This window comes from Leishmania major, chromosome 33 (assembly GCF_000002725.2).
Source record: "Leishmania major strain Friedlin complete genome, chromosome 33".
Classification (NCBI taxonomy): Eukaryota; Euglenozoa; class Kinetoplastea; order Trypanosomatida; family Trypanosomatidae; genus Leishmania; species Leishmania major.
Window position 1 is genome coordinate 1,125,841 of NC_007285.2, and position 20,227 is coordinate 1,146,067.

Below are 20,227 nucleotides of genomic sequence, written 5' to 3' on the forward strand. Positions count from 1 at the left end.
CGCGCTAGCCGGCGCTTCACGCACGGTGACGTCTCGCGGTCAGTTCAACCCTATTCACGCCTTCACGGAGCATAGCATATCTCCGGCAAAGCGAGCCACAAACGAAAAGGAGTTCGAGCTGATGATCACCAACCCAGGTCCACTGCGCGTCGCCTACTCGCCGGACTACCTCGACTGGCTGTACCGCGCGTACCGGTCGAAGCTCAAGTACACCGACGAGCGCAAGAAGGCGGAGGAGGTGTTCAATGGCCTTCTGCTGACGAACCAGACCGATGAGCAGGGGCCCGCCGCTGGCGCTGCGCTGCCTGGTGCCCCACCGCCGGGGCAGACGCTGCGTCCGCGCCATTCTGTGCGGCGGCAGGCAGGCGAGGCGCGGCGAGCAGCTGCCCAGGCGAAGCTGGACACTCTCGCGAAGCAGCAAGGCATGTTGGACCTCTTTGAGCGGCAGCCGCAGTTTCCTGCAATTCACATTGACAAGGCGGCCCGCTTTCATGTGGTGGAACTGTTCAAGGAGATGGTGCTGGACCGCGCCTGGAAGCCGGAGGAGGTGTGGGACAAGGCACTCCTGTACCGCGCGATTCTGACGGAGCGGCAGGCGTCATATCCCGCCTCGTACCGGTACATCCTGGACACGGCGCAGAGGGTGAATCTAGCACCACGCGAGAGCGGCAGCAGCGATACGGGTAGCAGCAGCAGCAGCGCCGATGCACGCTCCTCCAACGAATCTGCTGGCGGCATTGTGAGCGAGTCGACCTTGGTCATTCCGAGAGAAGATAACTACATGTACTTTGTGTACCTGGTCCGGCGGTACTACATCGATAACGCGGTAGAAGGGCACGTTGTGCTGCGCTGCCACCGCCAGCCGAACGCGTCAGAGCTGCTCTTCTCCCACCCGCCGCCGAAGGATGAGCACGAGGTGTTGCGGAGCCTCTACCGCCCCGGCACCGCAACAGCTACACAGGGAAAGGACGCGTCTGCCAAGGCCCAAGATGGGGCAGCCACGGCGCCGCAGCAAAGACCCTCAGGAGCTGCCACCATCGCCCGCCCACGGCCTCCGTCCTCCTACCCGCCCATCGAGGCGCTGTGGCGCTGCGAGGAAAACGAAGCGCTGTTACGCGTGCTGGTCTTCGGCGAGCTGAACCTGCTCGTGTCGGAAAACCCCTTTGTCCGCTTTCCCAAAGCGCAGGCGTATCTGACGCGACCGTCAGCGAGCACTCCCGTGCCTGGCGCCGCGGGAGGCTCCGTGGAAGGGGCGGACGGCTATGGCGGGCCGCAGCAGCAGCGTCGCGGAGGCGGCCACCGTGGCATCGGCAGTGACGGTGGCATCTCCCTGTCGAGCGTGATTGCGGAGAAGCGCGGCCATCTTCTTGCGCCGCTGTCTCGTAACGTGGCAATGATGATCGACAGCCGCGCCAACGATGTTCGCCGTCTCCAGCAGCGCTACGAACGCGAGGACACTGCGTCGTTCCAGAAGATGCTCCGCGGCAGCGCACAAGTAGAGGAGAACCCCGGTCTCTACTCAGCCTACTCGGACTGGAGCTACTTCAACCCACGCGCCGTGCGCGCTGAGGAGCGCGATGCGCTGTCGCGGCAGACCGTTGCGGCGCTCAAGACTTATGACGAAGCCTCCAGGGACATCTATCGCGTCGGATTCGAGGAGGCGGAGGCGAGGAGCGCCGTGCGTCCCGTGGAGGGGGTGAACAACGCGCCATCGTACGTGCCCACACTGCCGCACTTCGTGGCGCTCGTAAAGAAGGACCCCCACGTGTCTTTTCTGAGTCACGTGGCGCTGCCAGAGGTGTATAACACCGCCTCCCATGCCGCCGCGGGAGTCTCGGCGAAGCACCAGCTGGAGAAGCTTGTTGTGCAACTCGCTCGCGCGCTGTATCGGACGGCGCTTGAGTTTCACAAGGAGCAATTGCGTCGCGTGAACCGGCAGAAGGTGCAAGTGGCCGCGTCGCTGCTGGACCGCTTCGTGACGGAGCGCTGGCGGGTACACTGCGTGGCGCACCCGTCGTCAGAGGGTGTACGCGACATGGCACGGCGTTTCAGGGCCTACGTCCCTTTCGAGGGTCGCATTCTTGACGAGAGCGGGTTCCCAACGGACGCGCGTGTGGAGGACTACGAGCGGTGGATGGCGGCGCCGTCAGTGTAGCCCACCCACTTCCATCTTCTCTCCGGGGCGAGATTTGCTCCGTGCTATGCCGTATGCCTTACCTCTGAGGACCGAAGGGGGTGGAGGAAAGGGCACAGCGAGTCGTACGACGGCCGCATCTGCCGTCTCTGTTCCACTGAATGCATTCGATGCTATCTCCGTTTTGGATAAGCGTGCAGGCTGCTGCTGCTGAGGATGCTTGGCTCAGAGGGAGGGCTGCATGCCGGCGCGTGTACGCACGCGTGTCTGAGTGCAGCTGTGTGATCGGCAGCGGTCAGCCTGCGCTCATTTTCGTTTTAGGACATTGCCGTTGTTGCTACAGAGTTGATGCCGCCGTAGCCACCGTGCGTTGTGTTCTGTACTCTGCCTTATGTGCTCTTCATGACGTGATATGCCGGTGAAGGGTGAGAAAAGGGTCGCACACGCACATGTGCGCGGAGACCTTCGCTGAGGTGCGCGAGTTTGGGGATGTAAGGGAGAGTTTGGAGGAGAGAGGGAGGGGCCTGCAGAGGAGGCACCCGAGGTGGATGAGGTGCGACTGTGTCTCCTCGTTGAACCCCCTCCCCTTACTCTCGCCATCGTCTTCTGTTCCCGCTCTTCCTGCCTTCATTCGCTTCATGTCTTGTCCTCTTCGTCACCCCATCTCGTAATGACCCCCCCCCCCAAAAAAAAAAAAAAGATGTGATGTATGCGATGGCACAAAGATTGCCTCATGCATCCTCTCAGACAAATTCGTGGCCCTGGGTGCCCAGCGTAGACTCACTGAACCTGGAGACCCCGATTTGCAAACCTGCGCCGATCGCTGCCTGGTGACCACGTCTATTGAATGAGTGAAACAACTGAGGATATGGGCATCGGAGAGCTTCTGCGCTGACACCAACAGCCCCACACGCTCTTGATGCAACCGATGTGGTACTCCTACATGTTTTACTTAGCCCCCCCCCCCCCCCCCCCCCCGCCTCTCACTCTCTCCCGCTTCTCGGTGCTTCAGCCTTTCTTCATCCACGCCCTCTTGCGAGTTTTTTGTGTGTACTGTGCCGTTTCCCGTGACGCTGTTTTTGCGCGGCACACGGTGCTAAACTCGCGTACCCGACCACTGCACCACGCAGGCTCATTCACCCCTGGCAAACTTAGCCACGCTGTCCCCACACTCGGACACGACGTACACGGATACCGACAGTACGTTTTCATTTTTCTTTTTGGCCGTCTGCGGTCTCTGCACACTCGGTCGCTTGTATATAGAATTTTCCGAAGGCCAAGCGCTCATTGTCTTCCTCTGTCTCTCTCGCTCTCACGCTTTCGTGTCGTCGCATCGCTCCCTCAGGCGACGGCCGCCAGCTGCCGCAGCTCGCATACAGTCGTCAACCCTTCTGGACCCCTCCACCTCTCTGCTGCTCTTCGAGCTAAGGGGAGGGGCTCGCTTTCTTTTTGCTGTTGTTCTCACGGTCTTTTAGTTGACCGCACTATCGCCGCTGGAGCTCCCACAGTGTCGCAACGAAAAAAAAAACGAAATGGTCACATCGGTAAACAGCTGCGCAACTGCTCGCTGACTACGCTGCCCGTGCGTCTGTGTCTGCGTCCCACAGTTCGACGTGCAGCTCCGACGGAGAAGCTGGGGTATGTCCTCGAAGGCCGCACTGCTGGCTGTCTTGGCGGGGAGTGGCCAGGAGCATCTCGTCGACGACTACGACGCGCTTTCGCCATCGGAGCAGACGACGCTGGCGACTCAGATTCTGTCGTACACGAACGCGCAGTGGAAGCACATGAACGTGATTCTGCGAGACAGCCTGCGCCTCCTGAATTTGAGCAACGCCGCTGCAGGTACAGGAGGGGGCGACGCTGCGACGGCTGCCCCGAACATTACGCCTCCTCCGGCGGACACGATCATCAATGTTCCTGCTCTCCTCGCCAAGAGGCCCAGCGAGCTGGCAGCTATCCGAGCCGCCGGCATGCGCGTGGTCGCGAGCGGCGAGGGGGCGGTGCTGCTGATGGCGGGCGGAAGTGGCACCCGTCTGGGCATGACCATCCCCAAAGGCATGGTCGAGTGCGACAAGCTCGTCAGCGGACGTTCGCTCTTCGCGTACCACTGCCAGCGCATCCGCAAGATGGAGAGGATGGCCGCTGCCGCTGCGGCATCGCTGTCGCAGCCGTCTGCTGTAGCTGCAGCAGGTGCAGCGCCCGTGCCACCAGGCGCCGGCCGTGGGACCATGCCGCTGCTGGTCACGACGTCAGACCAGAATGACACCGCGACGCGGCAGTTTTTTCACGACCACGACTTCTTTGGGCTGCTGCCCAATCAGGTGTTCTTCTCTCGTCAAAGCTCACTCCCGTGCTACGACGAGGCGACAGGGCGAGTGCTGATGCAGGCGAGAGGCAGCATTTGCCTCGCACCGGGCGGCAACGCCGGTGTCTATGAGAGTTTGGCCAAGGCGTCCGCCACGACTTCTGGCAGCCAGAGCGTGCTGGCGCAAATCGAAGCACGGGGCGTGCGCTATGTTCAAATCGTGAGTGTGGACAACATCCTCGCCAGGGTGGGTGATCCGTACTTCTTCGGTGTGGCCGCATCATACCAGGCTGAGGTGGTCCTCAAGACGGTACCAAAGGTGTCAGCGGCCGAGAAGGTCGGCGTCGTAGCGCAGGTGGACGGTGAATGGGCCGTCGTCGAGTACACGGAGATTGGGGATAGGCGTTCCGCCGAAACGGATCCAGCGACGGGCGAGCTTGCTTTCAACTGCGGCAGCATCGCTTCCCACTGCTGCTCCCTTGATTTCCTGGCGCTTGCTGCCACGTACATGGAGACGAGCACCTTTTACCACGCAGCCCGCAAGACGATTCCGACCATTAACGGTCCAGCACCTGCGATCAAGCTTGAGGCGTTTATCTTTGACGTCTTCCGCTACGCGAAGGACGTGCCGAGTCGGGCGGAGCGAGCCAAGAAGGCACCGCTGCCGGACGCGTTGCAGATTCTGCAGGTGGACCGCAGCATGGAGTTTGCGCCGATTAAGAACGCTGATGGCGCTGCCGCGGATACGCCAACGACCGCCGCTCAGCTGCTCTTGGACCTGCACACCCGATGGGTGACCGAGGCTATCGAAGCGGCTCCGGGGACTTATGCAGTGGCTTCAACCAGCACGTCCGCGATGTACACGGCACTGGAGCGCGCGACAGCGCTCCAGCGACTGCGTGACGGGCAGTGTTGCTGGGAAATCTCTCCCCTCGTTTCGTATGAGGGCGAGGGGCTCGCGGCATACGTAGGGCAGTTGATTCACCGATCTGCCACTGGCAGCGGCGTCTTGGGCCTGGAGGAGGCAACGGCGGGCACGGCGAACATGTGACAGCAAAGCCGAAGCGAAAGGGGCCGATGAGACTTACTGGTTTCCGTTGAAGACGACTACAGATGCACCACAGGACCACCGCTTGTTGCCTCTCGGTGGATCCTCTGAGCCCATCTTCGGCCCTCTTTCGCATACAGGCTTCCCGATCGTTGTCCCCACCTTTCTCCTCCAGGCAGCCGCTCCCACCGCTGATGAACGCACACCCACCCACACCCACCCACCCACACCCACCCACCCCCACCCCCACACACACACCCGCCCACGCACACAGACGTGCACGTCCGTCAGTGATTTATATTGTGACTGCTGCGCTTTCTCGTCACGGCGACAAAGGCGTGCGTGCGTGTGTTTGGTCGTCTCTCTGAAGCCCTGTTTTTGCTGTTCTCTCCCCTGTGCGCGTGCGTGTCGCGTCTCTGCCTTCTTTCTTGTGCTTTGGGAGGAGGGGGGGGGGACTGCGGCTTCCACCTTTGTGTGCCGGCCTCTCTCCCCTCCGCATGCCCCTCAGTACGGGCCCTACAGAGGTGGGAGAGGCTGTATGACGATGTACCTGGGTACAGGTGCTGTCTGCTGCATTTCACGATGTCAATATGGTACTCGACACCCCTGCCCGCGCCTGCTTGTGCTGTAAGGGTGTCCGACCCGGCGTTATGCGTGGTATGCTACGCGCGATGTGCGGATCGCTCGATACTCGCATTACATCCCGTCTACCTCTGTGATTGAGCACGCAGCTACCTGATTACACACGTCTCCCTTGCGCGACATGGCCTTTCCCCGTCGGCTGCTCATCCCTGCCCCTCGTGCCGCCTCACGAGGACAAGCTGTGGGCTCTTTGTGCGCCGGCACATGCTTCTCCGCGCGGCCCCTTCCGCTTGACACACCCACTCCTGCCCAGGGGCGTGCGGGCTGAGGAGAGGGCGGAGTGCCCCTGCCGCCACAGACTCGTGGCATCGCTCCACCTGTCGCTGCACGTGCGGGCAAGACTCCCCGACAGCGACACCGTGCTCAAGCAGATCCCGTCATGCAAAAATGCGAGCACTGTGCGCACGCGCTGTCAGGCAGAGCTGGCATGGTGCATCGCATCCGGCCAAGACATCAAGAGGGGCGCAGAGCAGGATTGCTCCACGGACAAGGCGTGTGTCGATGCACACGAGTCAGCTCCATAGTGCATGCGCGCGAAGCATGCAGCATCTCCTGCATCTGGCCGGTGCGGGCTGATGGGGCGTAGATGGCCGAGGCATGGCGAAAGCACCCTCGAGTTCCACCACCGGGTCCTCCCGACTCCCACGTGCAGAGCCTCCACACCATATTATGGGATACCGCCGCTTGAAGCGACTGAGAGGGCGAAGCATGGCACACAGGCAGGGGGGCGCAGGGCCTCGTGGGGGGGGGCGGGAGCCCTGACCCTGAGGCTGGTGGACTTGGTCTCTGCGCTCATCCGGCATGCACCTGGGCCACCCCCCGTTGCCCGCACGGCAGACGCCACCGCCTCGGCTCTAGATGAAGACCCTGGACGTCGCTCGCTTTGGATCGGAGCATGCAGCCCACACGAGTTTCCGTGTGGTGCTGATCGCGCCGCACGTATGCAGGGAGGGGACGAGGAAGGAGAGGGAGGCCCCGCTAGGCGTACGGCTTCGATTCGACGGCGGACGGCTCGTCCCAGACAACGAGGGATGCAGCCCGCAGGGCAGCAGGCGCAGGTGCGCTGTGGCTGTGGTATATGTGTATACTTTTGGACTTTTGTGTCGGCGAACGTGGACACTTTGACGAGACGAAAAAAAAGTGACGTGTGGGCGTATGGTTGAAGCTGGAGTCGCTCCGGCCCTCAGCAACAACAAAAAAATGGCGATCCGCGTCGTGGTGGACAGACAGCGCTGCTCATGAAGGACGGACCGTGCACATAAAGCTCGCGGCTTGCCTTTGGTTTTTGTTGGTGCAGTTGGTACGACAGGTGCCGAGGCGTGTGCCCTTCTTCCGTTCCTCCAGCTGGACACTTGCCTACTTCCTCGCTGCCTTCCGTTATTCTCTGACTCCCTCCCTCTCCCACCGCCCACGTACATCGTCTCTTTGTCGTTTGTTTCTACAACGTCCCATCATCGCATCATCATGTGGCTGCTGGTCAGTGACTCCGTCGCCCGTAATCCCCATTGTACCGGAAGAGCGCACGGCTCGCGTGTACGTGTAATCTTTTTTTTTCGCGGTGTTGGTGTGCCTTCCCCTCCTCCCCTCCGGTCGAGGGTTCATCGGGCCCCGCTGACACGCATCGCGCATCTTCCTGCCGTTATTGCTCCTACCTTTTTCCTGCTGTTTGTGCGCAGCCGCTTCTTCCCTCCCCCAACCCCCAGGCACCGCTGTGCTGAGAATGGTGGAGCGACTGAAGCTTTCGACAGGGGCCTTGTCTGGTCGGGTCAGCGGTGGTCTCCGCCGCACAAAGAAGGGGGCCAACCTCAGTCGCAAGCAGGTATTCGAGGCGCAGCAGAAGATATGGAAACAGAAGCAGCGCACCGCGGAGGAGGAGGCGAAGGCCGCCAAGCGGGAGCGGAGGGCGCAAATCCAGAAGGCCACGAACAAGAAGATCCACCACGTCTTTGACAAAACTACCCTGCACGCCGTTCAAGATGGCCTCACGAGCGCCATCGAGATGCTCGGGCAGAAGGTCAGTCCGCTTGCGCTGTTCATCAGCGCCTTCACGGCCTTGTCCAAGGCGCCAGACCAGCGCCACGTGCCGTACATGCTGTCGATCATGGCCGCCTGCGTCCCGCAGCTGACGCAAGGTGTCTTGCTGCATCAGTTGCAGGCGTGCTTTGGCCTGTGCGACCAGCTGATGGCTGAGTACGGCACAAACAACACCCTCGTTGTCGCCAAGGCGTTGAAGCTCGCTGTCACCATGCTCCTCTCCATTGAATCGCCCACGGTGGAGCAGTTGCAGCTTCTGGAGAAGCTGGAGCCGAGCAAGCTGCAGACGGCGGCCATGAAACTGTACCTGTCCAGCTTCCGCAAGGTGCTCGAGACGAACGCCCTCTGCACGCGCGATGCCGGAAGCCCCGCCCCACGCAAGGATCCGGCATCGGCCCTCTACAGCCTCAACACTCGACAGCGCTTCTTCTGCGCTGGTCTCCCTGTTTTTGTGCGCGTGTGCCTGCGCAACCTCTCCGAGACCCCCGCTGCCGTCGTGGCTGCTGTGATGGCTGAGCTGACGCTGCTCTTTGACCATGCGCTTTCGCCGTACATTATCGAGTCGCAGGAGGGTCAGCGGTGCCTCGACGGGCTCTTGTCGGAGGAACTGCTGTCGTTGCTGAAGCCGCTGCATCAGCAGTGCTGGGGAATGTCGATGGAGCTACTGGCGATTGTCTTTAACCGGATGAGCTACTTGAAGCGCGTGCAGCCGCCACCACAGGAGGTCGCAAAGGCGCAGGCCGAGTACGCGGCGAGCGTCGGTAAGACCACCCGCGCAACACAGCACGGCCTCGATCGCACGCAGACGTACATTGCCTTCACAGATCGATTTCCGTCTGTGCCGTTCCTTGTTCAGGTGCTGAATAAGCTTCGCGTCATGGACGACTCCTCCCTGAATGCCAAGGTGGAGCGCGCGCTCGTGGGGGTGGGGTGCTGCATGTACATGCGCGAGTTCACCGAGCTGCTCGATTTTGACCCCCGCGCCGCATACAAGGCGGAGACGGTGTTGGATGAGGATGCAGCCGAGCAGGCGTCGACCCTCTGGTCGACAAGCTACTTGCTGAACGTGTGGCGCCGCACCTCCGCACATGACTCGCTGCCGTTTCTCATTCAGCACTTCTTCCCGTTGATTCAGTTTTGCAGCAGGATGGCCGTGGACTCCGAGAAGGAGCAGCGCGTCGAGGAGTTCACGCGGTGGTCGGCTCTGCAGGTGCAATACTGGCGCGTCGCCGCCGGCTTCTGTCACTACCCGGTGGAGGTCACCCTTGAGTCGTTTCGCGACCTGGCCAAGCAGCTTGTCGGCCTCCTGTCGAGTCCGGTCTTTGTGAACACGAGCGCGTCTGCGATTCATGTGCTCTGCAGTGGCTACTCCGCTCTGAGGCGCGCCGAGCAGGATGACGACGATGACCTCGACGGCGCGGAAGTCGTGCCTGACGACCTGCGTGGCGAAGTCCCTACGAGCACCGCGGCGCAGCGCCAGCAGCGCCGCCTTCGCAAAGACGCGCTCGACGAGGACCTCTACGTGCTCTCCGTCACTGACCCAGGGTGGAACCCGCACCGGTACCACAACATCACCCAGGCGTACGCCGAGCTTGTGTGCGACACGATTTTTGCCAAGTTCAGCGCGAACATTATGCCCAAGCTGTGCAACACCTTCGAAGCACACGATTCCACGGCTGTCCTGCTGGCGATCCAGAGCTTCTCGACAGTGTGCAACACGTGCGTCATGACAACCATTCTGGAGGGCATTCTCCACGTCAGCTCGAACATCGCGGCGCAAACAGCGCGAAACGCCAGCGGCAGCAAGGCCGGCAACGCCCCGCTCACCTCCAAGCGCCGTGTTATTCTGGATATCGCGTGCGCCGTGGTGCCGCAGCTGTCGCCGGAGAACGTCATGACCCTCTTCCAGGACATTATCGAGCCGGTCCTGATGGACCCCGCACCGGAATCACGGCTTTTGCAGAAGAAGGCGTACAAGCTCCTCTACGCCATGTTTGAACACCGCATCAAGGACATCTTTCCAGTGCTGCAGCGCGTCCTCGGGCTGCTCTCCGTCAGTCGCCAGCACGTCACCGTCTCTGGTCTGAAGATGCGCATTCGCTGCCTTTCGTGGGCCCTCGACGCCTGCAAGATGTACTGCCCTGCCGAGCTGCTGCCCACCATCCGCTCCCTCGTTGGCGAGGTTGTCCTTTTTTCGCGTGAGCGCTCGAGCGAGACGCGGGCAATGACGATGGATGTGCTGGATAAGATGCAGCGCTACATGACCGCCGCCGGGGCCCCGGTGAACGCGCTGCTGCTGATGGTAATAGCCGGGCTCTCGGGCAAGACCACGATGATGGTGTCAAGCGCAGTGGTGTGCATGGCGAAGATAGTGTACCTAACGCATAATGAGTTGCCAGAGTCGGACCTGCAGGCCGCCATGGCGATTGGGTTCCGACTCATGGAATCGAAAGATGTGGAAGTGCGCACGGCGGCAGCCATTTTCGCCCGCATGGCGCTGAAGCTGGCAAAGCGAAGCCCCGCCGTGAAGGCGGCTGTCTCCAAAGCGCTGCCGAAGCTGCTCTACGCCATCGCCCTTGTGACGTCGCAGCCAAGTGTGTCGAGCAACACGCGCATGCAGCTCCGCGTACTGCTGGAGAAGTGCTTGAAGCGCTTCCCCATTGAGCAGATCGACCCTATCTTTCCGCTTGGCAGCAAGAACTTCCTTCGCTACACGCAGAAGATGATGAAGCGCGAGGAGCGAAAGTCCGAGAAGGAGCTAAAGAGGCGCAGAGAGAAGCAGCAGAACGAATTTGACAAGCTGTTCCTCGGTGCTGCCATGAACGCCGGCCGGGAGGAGGCAGTCGAGGAGGACTTGCTCGAGGCCGGTGCCCTGAGCAGCTTTGTTGCCAAGCATGCCGCTCCCGTTTTTCAGGGCTTCGGCGGTGCCACCATTGCTGCCGGTCGTGACATAGACGTCGAGGACGACGAGTACGACAACATGGTGCTTGACTTCCAGAGCGACGGAAAATTGCGCATCATCAGCAAGGAGGAGAAGCAAGCGGAGGAGGCGCACAAGGCCCGCCAGGCGATGGCGGAGCGGCTGCTGCGGCGCAGGAGCGGACTGGTGGTGGCCTCTGCCTTGAACGAAGAATCGAGCGGGCGTCCAGGTAAGCGCTCGCGTGTAGAGGATGAGGACTTTGAGAATGAGGAGCTCACGCTTCGCTATGGCAGCCGTGTCACAGAGGAGGCGGCCCAGAAGGCCACCGAAGTGTACAAAGGAGGTCGTGGTTCTGTCGGCCCGAGTGCGCTGCAGGTGTCCCGCCTGCGTGACCAGAAGGCGGTGAAGCGCGAGATGAAACGCCAGCGTGTGGAGGAGGACATTCGAAAGGGTGACGAGTTCCGCGGAGCAGGCGACGGTGATGTGAAGCGCGGTAACCTTGACCCGTTCGCGTACGTACCGCTGAACCGTCGTTACATGAACCGCCGAAACGCCCGCGACGCCGTCCACCGCTTCGAAGCCGTGACCAGCAAGCACCTGAAGGGCAACAAGGCAAAGGCCGCGAAGGGGGCGAGAAACAAGTGAGGTCGTGGTCTGCCTCGGTTGTAATGACCTTGTGCACGTTGTGCCGGCGCCGCAGTCTCTTTGAGTTGCTCTCGCGCTTCTGCCCCCCCCCCCTCCCCTTCCGTGGGTCTCTTCCCCCCCCCTTTTCCCGCCTTGGACGCGCTTCTCCGTGACGACCGGCTTGTGTAGTGCGACCTTGGCGAGGGTGCGCACGCCATCATGTGTGTTCCGCTGTGTCTCGATGCGTGTCTAAGAACGAACGGACTTAAGTATGATTGTCTTTGAATGCCCGTGCCCGTGTGTGTGTGTGTGTGTTTTGGTCTCTGACTTCCGTCTCGTAAAGGATCCACCTGTGTGGAGTGGAGTAGTGATAACCCAAGAAGAAAGAAGCAGCGCTGGGAAGCGTGGAGAGTGCCAGAGAGCCGCCTGTCTCTGCTCTTCTCCCACCGTGCTTTCTCATGGTGTGCGCAGTCGTTGGTGTTGGTGGTGGTCGGGGGGGGTTAGTGATGAGGTGCCACGCGCTTGATGGCAAGAGCCTTTCCGTATCCGCCTACTCGCACTCCTCCACGTGCCACAGCCGTGCACTGAGGCCTCTCGATTTCAGGGAACAGGAAAGGGAGCGAGTTTATCGCGGGGGGGGAGAGACGTGTGGTACGGGTCCTACGAAAGCCGCCAAAGCAGCGCCGCCACAAGAAGAAAGGGGCGCTCTGCTCATCTTTCCTTGGCGTGCGCGCTTGTGTGTGTCGTTATTCTCTGAACGACCTTCACGAGTTCCGCACACGGACATCATTGGGGAGCGCCCTACGCGGTTTTGGCAGTGGGAGAGCGTAATACTGTTAGGGTTTCGTGACGTCATCCTCGAGACGGATTGTGGACGTGCCTTGCCGTCTCGCCACCCTTGCTCTTTCTTCTATTCTCTTGCGCTCTGCTGCCCCCTCCCCCCTTTCCTATACAAACATCTTCCATTATATCATAATCCCCTCTGCACACCAACTTGAACTAAACTTGCGATACTATATCGCACCACCACCACTGACACGTGCACACATAAAACCAACGGCGCGGCGGACGCCCTCTGTTGTTTTTTTTTTTCGTGCTCACGTGCGATTTCCCTGCACCTGGTGCGTTCTCTCCTCCATCACTTACTTGGCTTTGCTCGTTTACCCGACCTTTGAGCTGCATTCTTTTCAGCATGTCAGCGCCGTTCCCGAATTCACGGAATACATACCTCCTCCTCCTCCATCCTCATAAACGAACAACCCGAAACGCTCAAGACGACGTCTCGCCTTCGTGCACCGCGTTTGCTTCTGAGCACGTTCAACCCGTGCCTTGCAAACATGGAGCCGTACAAGAAGCTGGAAACGATCTTTACAAAGGTCTACCGCCTCGACCACTTCCTTGGTCTCGGCAACTGGGACATGAACACAAACATGCCCCCCAAGGGCGAGGAGTCACGCGGTGAGGCGATGGCGATGCTCTCGGAGCTCCGCTTTGGCTTCATCACGGCACCGGAGGTGAAGAGCCTTATTGAGAGCGCCACCAAGGGCAGCGACGAGCTGAATGCGGTGCAGCGCGCAAACTTACGGGAAATGAGGCGTGCGTGGAAGAGCGCCACCGCCTTGCCGGCAGAGTTTGTGGGCCGCAAGATGCGCCTCACCACACACGCGCACAGCGTGTGGCGCGACAGCCGCAAAGCAAATGACTTTGCCAAGTTCCTACCGGTGCTTAGGGACCTGGTGGCGCTCGCCCGTGAGGAGGGCACCTACCTTGCCGCCGGCACCTCCCTCTCCCCGTATGAGGCGCTCATGAACGAGTACGAGCCAGGCATCACGACACAGAAGCTGGATGAGGTGTACGCAAATGTGAAGTCGTGGCTGCCGCAGCTGCTAAAGGACATTGTGCAAAAGCAGTCCGGCGACGCGGTGATAGCGTTCTCGCAGAAGTTCCCGCAGGACAAGCAGGAAGCACTGTGCAAGGAGTTCATGAAGATCTGGCACTTCGACACCGATGCCGGTCGCCTCGACGTCAGCCCCCACCCTTTTACGGGAATGACGAAGGAGGACTGCCGACTCACAACAAACTACATCGAAGACACGTTTGTGCAGAGCTTGTACGGCGTCATCCACGAGAGCGGACATGGCAAGTATGAGCAGAACTGTGGCCCGCGCGAGCACATCACGCAGCCGGTGTGCAACGCCCGCTCTCTTGGCCTGCATGAGAGCCAGAGCCTCTTTGCAGAGTTTCAGATCGGCCACGCGACGCCCTTCATCGACTACCTCACAACTCGCCTTCCTGAGTTCTTCGAGGCGCAGCCAGCGTTCTCGCAGGACAACATGCGCAAGTTGCTGCAGCAGGTGAAGCCTGGCTACATCCGCGTCGATGCCGACGAGGTGTGCTACCCGCTACACGTGATCCTGCGCTATGAGATCGAGCGCGACTTAATGGAGGGCAAGATGGAGGTGGAAGACGTGCCGCGCGCGTGGAACGCAAAGATGCAGGAGTACTTGGGTCTCTCAACGGAGGGCGGTGACGACATTGGGTGCCTGCAGGACGTGCATTGGTCCATGGGTGCGCTCGGCTACTTCCCGACGTACTCGCTCGGTGCCATGTATGCGGCGCAGATCATGGCGAGCATCCGAAAGGAGCTGGGAGACGACAAGGTGGATGAGTGCCTGCGCAACGGTGACCTCCACCCCCTCCTGAAGAAGCAGCAGGAGAAGATCTGGGACCACGGATGCCTGTACGAGACAGATGACCTCATGACGCGTGCGACGGGAGAGACGCTGAACCCCGAGTACCTGCGCCGTCACCTGGAGGCGCGCTACCTAAAGGCCTGAGTTGCGAACGGTCGACACAAGCGCTCGCCAGCACATGGCGCGCCTTTATTATTCTTTGTTGTGCATTCGTTTTGAGACCATCTTGCAACGCGCACGCCGTTGTTTTCACCGTCTGTTTGTGGCGCGCATGGACCTTGCATCGCACAGCGTGACGGATGCGCAGTGCGCAGCAATCATTTTTCTTCTATATGGCCATCATAACGCTCACAGAAGTCCGAAGGCGGATGCACAGTGGTTAGGGGCGGGGGGGGGGTAGGGATTGCCCAACACTGCGCGCGAAGCGGCGTCGCGTTTGATCTCGGAGAAAGGCAGCGACGCCGCCACACTCCGTTCTCGATTCTGTGCGCTTTCGCGCATCGCGAAGACGGCTGCCGACGTGGCAGTATGTCCACAGCCACCACTGTGTCTATCGTTCAGGAGGTCTGTCGGAGGCGGTCGTGAGCGCACAGACACATCACACACCTTGCTCGCTTTTAACGGCATCTGTCGAACAATGTTTTTTCGTTTGTTTTTCAGTGCGGACTCTTTTTCGGTCTTGCTTTCTCGGTAAACCTCCCGGCAGCACGGCGTGTCGGTGCCACCATCTTTCCAAGAACCCTCACAACGGGGAGGGGGATGGAGGGACAACCCCCCCCCTCCCCCTCCTGTGCGCGGTACTGCACGGTCCAATGCACTCCCACCCTCTTATGAGCGTAGGCCATGCAGACAGCCCTCCACACTCGCATACACACTTCCGGTGACGACACGGTCAAGTACCGACGACGTGGGAAGGCCAGAGTGATGTATCGTTACGGGTGTGCCGGCCGCCAGGTCCAAGATTGGCGTTGCGCTGGAGCGACCTGCAGCAGCGAACACACCTGTGCCGTCCGTGCGTTGGGCAAGCTGTCAGCCTGAACTCGACTTCATCAAACTCGCCCCTTGCACTGCCTACAGAGTGGAGGAACCTGTGTGCCACCCCGAGGGGATGCACCGGATGGCGGCCTGCATAGTGGGCGCGACTGTGAGGCGACCCGCGAGGCGGGTGGGTGCGCAGGGTGTGTGGCACGGGCCGTAATCAGATGGCCGAGCCGGCGCATTTGCGGTAGCGCGCGTGCCCACGGCATCCTTCGCACCACGCGAATGGTGCCTCTGCGGCAGTTCCCGGGTGGTGGTGTTGGTGGTGGGTCAAGTGGCGGTGACGTCACACTCTGTGGCCAAACGGATCCGTCGAGCAACACAAAAGAGGGATGCCATTCTCGTCCCATCACTTGTCCAGCTGAACACTTCCTCCTCTCTCTTTACGTCTCTCTGGCACACATATACATACATGTGTATACATGTACCTACATGCATACATATACACACGTGCACGCCCCCGCACATTTGCTGGCTCTGCATGTCAGCCAGCGGACTTAGAAGCAGCAGTGTAGGACCCAGTTCCCTGTCGGCCTTGGACCCAGGGTTTGCTCCTTTTTTTATACTCAGCACCGCTCTCGTCTTCTTTCTCTCTGTCTTGCACGCATTTGCCGTGCTCTCTTTGGTGGGCTCCTCTTCTCCTTGCCGGACTCCCCCCTCCGTCCTCTCTTTAGTGCGGACCCGGTCCCCCCCCCCCCGCGTCTTCCGTCTCCCGTTTGAGTGCCTCGCGTTTGGTTGGTGGTGCTGGTGGCTTATCGTCCGCGTTCCTGCCACGGTTTATAAGAGTGCACAGCCGTTCTCTTTCCTCTGCCGCGTCGACGTGTGGTAGTGTCGCATCTGAAGGGGCAGGCGTCTAAGAATGGCGGAATCCATCTCTTTCGCGAAGGGGGCGCTGGTGGTGCCAAGTTGCCCCATTATCCCCTACATTGAGGGGGACGGCATTGGCAAGGAGATCACGGAGGTGGCGCACCGCGTCTTTGATGCGGCGGTGGCAAAGGAGTACGGCACCACCCGGAAGATTTCGTGGCTAGAGGTGCTCGCGGGGGAGAAAGCGTTCGAGCAGAAGGGCAGCTGGCTGCCGGAGGAGACCATCGAGGCATTTGACAAGCACCGCATTGGCATGAAGGGCCCACTGACAACCCCGGTTGGTGAGGGGATCCGCTCGCTCAACGTGGTGCTGCGTCACCGGCTGGACTTGTTCGTCTGCCAGCGCCCCGTACGATGGTTCACCGGCGTCGGATCGCCGATCCGACACCCGGAGTGGGTGGACATGGTTGTGTTTCGCGAGAACACGGAGGACATATACTCTGGCATTGAGTGGGGCCAGGGCACCCCTGAGGCTGCCAAATTTGCAGACTTTCTGACGAAGGAGATGGGTGTGACGACGGTGCGCTTCCCTGAGACGAGCGCGTACGGCGTGAAGCCGGTTTCGCTGGAGGGAAGCGAGCGGCTGGTGCGTGCGGCGGTGCAGTACGCTATCGATCACCATCTTCCGTCTGTTACGCTGGTGCACAAAGGCAACATCATGAAGTTCACAGAGGGTTGCTTCAAGAAGTGGGGCTACGCCTTGGCCGAGCGTGAGTTCCCCGATGCCGCCTTCACCATGACGCAGTACGACGCCATCAAGGAGAAAGGCGGCAAGGAGGCGGCTGAGACGGCGCTGCGCGAGGCGATGGACAGCGGCAAAGTCGTTATCAAGGATTGCATCTGTGACGCCTTTCTGCAAAACACGATTCTCCGCCCATTGGACTATAGCGTGATTGCCACCATGAACCTGAACGGCGATTACGTGTCTGATCAGCTGGCCGCGCTTGTCGGTGGCATCGGCATCGCGCCAGGCGCGAACATCAACTATGTGACCGGCCACGCTATTTTCGAGGCGACGCATGGGACGGCGCCGGATATCGCTGGGCAAGGTAAAGCGAACCCATCCTCGCTCATCCTATCTGGGGCTATGATGTTTGACTACATGGGCTGGTCCGAGGTGTCGGCGCGCATCATCAACGCGCTTGAGATGGTCTTTCAGGCAAACATGGCAACCGTCGATCTTGCGCGGCAGATGACCGGTGCCAGGGCACTCTCGACAGCAGAATTCGGGGAGGCGATCATCAAGAAGATCAACGGCGACGAGGCGTAGGGTAGAGGCGGCGCTTCGATACCCACCAGTGGAGTGGCAATGAAAGAGAGAACATGGGTGCATGTGAATTCGGCACTCCCGACTCTGCTGCGCCGCATCGTGCTTCGCGTCGTCCCCCCCCCTCTTTCTCTCTAACCCTCCCTGTCTCGTTTTTTTTTTGTGCTCATAGAGCGGACTTAAAGTAACCACCACTACCCACCTCTTCCTCCGTCTACCCCTTTCCACACCGCTATCTGCCCCCTTTTTAGATACATATATATATATGCGTGTGTGTGTACGCACTCGACCTGCCCTCGCTTAGCTGCGCGTTGGAAGCCCATTGCATGTACGCTCATCTGTGACTCTAGGTAGAAAGATGCCGAGCGTGCGATGAAGGGTGTGGGAAGGGGCGACTACACATTAGCATCGTTGACGTTGTTTCATCGAGTTTCTCCCTGCTCTCTTTCTCGCTTGTTGGGTAAAACAACATAAAAAACCGAAAGAAAAAACACAGCTCGACGAGAGAATCCCAGATGCATGTGTGTGTGCGTGTCTGTTTGTACACTCAAGTGCCAGTAAGTGACTGGCGCACTCCACCTCTACCTCGTGGGCGTTTGTGTGTGCGTGTGTTTATTTTACCTCTATTACTCGCGCCTCTGACTGTGGTCGTGGTGATGGTGTGTGACACCCCTCTCGGTGCGTGGTATCCAGTGGCTAGTAACTTCCCGCCACATTCCAGGAAGAATGCCAAGCAGCCCTCCATCCTCCATCCTCCATCCTCCATCCCCGTCACGGCCAGAACCACTTCTCGCCGTGATAGGGTCAAGTGCCTGCGATGCGGCGAAGTTACATCGATTCATTGCCACTGATAGGTCGACGGTAAGGGCCTGGATGGCACTGTGTTGGAGCGACCTGCGGCAGCGAACACGTTTGCACCACACATATGTATGGGAAAAAAGTGTTAGTGCGACTGGACTTCATCGCACCCGGCCCTCACGCGGCCTACAGATGTGCGGATCGCCCGTGCCCCCCCCCTCCCCAAGGGGGGGGGTGGATGGTGATCGTCATGATGGGAGCGACTGTGGGTGACCTGCGAGGGGTTCGCGGCTGTGGGCAGAGTTTGAGGTAAAGCTCCTGCTTGAATGACGGAAGTGGCGCATTTGCCGTAGCGCGCGTGTCGAAGGCTGTTTCGCGCCACGCGTATGGTGTCTCTGTGACAGGCTTGGGGCCGGGTGTCGAGTCGTGGATGAGCTCAAGCACTGTCGAAGAGAATTGACAAGTTGGTGAACAAAGAAGAAGTGAAAACGTTTTTTTTTTGTGTTCATTACTTTTCTACTTTAAGAACGAAGCTATGTTTTGCGACGCTTCTCATGTGTTCCTTCCCCTTCTTCACCATGTCTGCGTGCCTGTCTCTCTCTCTCTGTGTGTGTGTGTGTGTGCGTGAGGGAGAGGGAGAGGGAGAGAGAAAGAGAGAGAGGGGGACACACACACACACACACACACACACACAGAGACAGAGGAATTGTCTACTACAGGCTCCTTTATATGCTCTTTTGTGCTTTTCGCTCATGGTTTCATTTGTCCCTTTCCTTGATCGGCCGACTCGCACACGGGTTACGTGACGGGCGTGCTGTATGTCTTTTCTGTCCGTGTTTCTGCCCGTTGTTCTCTCTTGTCAAGCCTAGCACGACCAAACACGCCAGCGCCGATCTACTTGCCTGCTTGCTTTTGTTACGCTGCCTTTGTGCAGTACTTTGGACGGGAAAAGCGTTCACCTCTTATTCGTTGCTGAACTCCCCCCTCCTCCCGTCCCCGCCCCCGCCCCAAGCCGTATCCCTCTATCTGTTGGGCAAGGGGAACGTCCTTAGACCCGGCCTCGTCGCTTGCTCCGTTTTCTTTGGTCGCCGCTCCCTATTGTTTGCTGCGGTGACGCGTTCGAGCTCGATGCTGACTTTGCGGATGGCTGACGCAAGACCTGTCGAAGGATGTTTGGAGAGGGCGCGTGTCGATGGGAGGAGAAAGAGGAGAGGAGGGAGTGGGGGGGGGGGCGGACAATGAGAGGGCGACAGAAAAAACGGAACGAAGACCCGGCGTGTGCGTCGAAGTCCTCGCATGCACGAGCTCCACTTGTAATCCTGCGTAATGTAAGACGACGAACCGCAAAAGAAGCCCAGTGGAGAGAGTGAGAAGGACGATGTTCACAAGGGCAGTCTACACAGGGTCTGTAATTCGTCAAGCGAACAGCGATGCACATCTAAGTGTCGGCTCCTGTTTCACGGCACACGCGCGTTGAGGAGTGCAGAGCGAGCGTGCACCTGTTTTGTGCTTGCCAATGAGTAACAGAATTGTTTATGGTGCGATCTGGGGTGTGTTTATACACATCAAGGATTTGCGGTACAATGCGTCAAGACGCAGCACAACGCTTAAATGTGTCTTCACCACCCCCGCCGCCGTTGCCGTGCTCTCTCTCTATAGCAGCTTCAGCGGGCAGATAAATGGGCGAACCGCCCTGAAGCACAGCATGATTTGTTCTCTGACTGACACATGCTTTTGACGCGCCACCCGTACGACCGCACACCCATGACCCTTCCTCTCCATCACTGTTGCATCTTCGCTGCGGTGCACCTCGTACGCAGCGTACCGCTTTCCGCATGCCTCGTGATGCTCTGCTTT

General features: G+C 59.8%; 5 protein-coding genes across 5 annotated transcripts; all 5 read left to right on the forward strand.

Annotated features, from left to right (window-relative positions):
• Nucleotides 1–121: 121 nt before the first annotated feature.
• On the forward strand, nucleotides 122–2,155 carry LMJF_33_2510 (conserved hypothetical protein; the record flags this gene model as incomplete). Its single annotated transcript, XM_001685960.1, has 1 exon — nucleotides 122–2,155. One exon carries the CDS (start codon nucleotides 122–124, stop codon nucleotides 2,153–2,155), a length of 2,034 nt encoding a protein of 677 aa, XP_001686012.1.
• A 1,619-nt stretch (nucleotides 2,156–3,774) lies between these two features.
• Nucleotides 3,775–5,490, forward strand: LMJF_33_2520 (putative UDP-N-acetylglucosamine pyrophosphorylase; the record flags this gene model as incomplete). Its single annotated transcript, XM_001685961.1, has 1 exon — nucleotides 3,775–5,490. One exon carries the CDS (start codon nucleotides 3,775–3,777, stop codon nucleotides 5,488–5,490), a length of 1,716 nt encoding a protein of 571 aa, XP_001686013.1.
• A 2,359-nt stretch (nucleotides 5,491–7,849) lies between these two features.
• Nucleotides 7,850–11,728, forward strand: LMJF_33_2530 (conserved hypothetical protein; the record flags this gene model as incomplete). The annotated part of the gene is made up of 1 exon (XM_001685962.1): nucleotides 7,850–11,728. One exon carries the CDS (start codon nucleotides 7,850–7,852, stop codon nucleotides 11,726–11,728), a length of 3,879 nt encoding a protein of 1,292 aa, XP_001686014.1.
• A 1,316-nt stretch (nucleotides 11,729–13,044) lies between these two features.
• Nucleotides 13,045–14,544, forward strand: LMJF_33_2540 (metallo-peptidase, Clan MA(E), Family M32; the record flags this gene model as incomplete). The annotated part of the gene is made up of 1 exon (XM_001685963.1): nucleotides 13,045–14,544. One exon carries the CDS (start codon nucleotides 13,045–13,047, stop codon nucleotides 14,542–14,544), a length of 1,500 nt encoding a protein of 499 aa, XP_001686015.1.
• A 1,753-nt stretch (nucleotides 14,545–16,297) lies between these two features.
• On the forward strand, nucleotides 16,298–17,575 carry LMJF_33_2550 (putative isocitrate dehydrogenase; the record flags this gene model as incomplete). Its single annotated transcript, XM_001685964.1, has 1 exon — nucleotides 16,298–17,575. One exon carries the CDS (start codon nucleotides 16,298–16,300, stop codon nucleotides 17,573–17,575), a length of 1,278 nt encoding a protein of 425 aa, XP_001686016.1.
• Nucleotides 17,576–20,227: the final 2,652 nt, after the last annotated feature.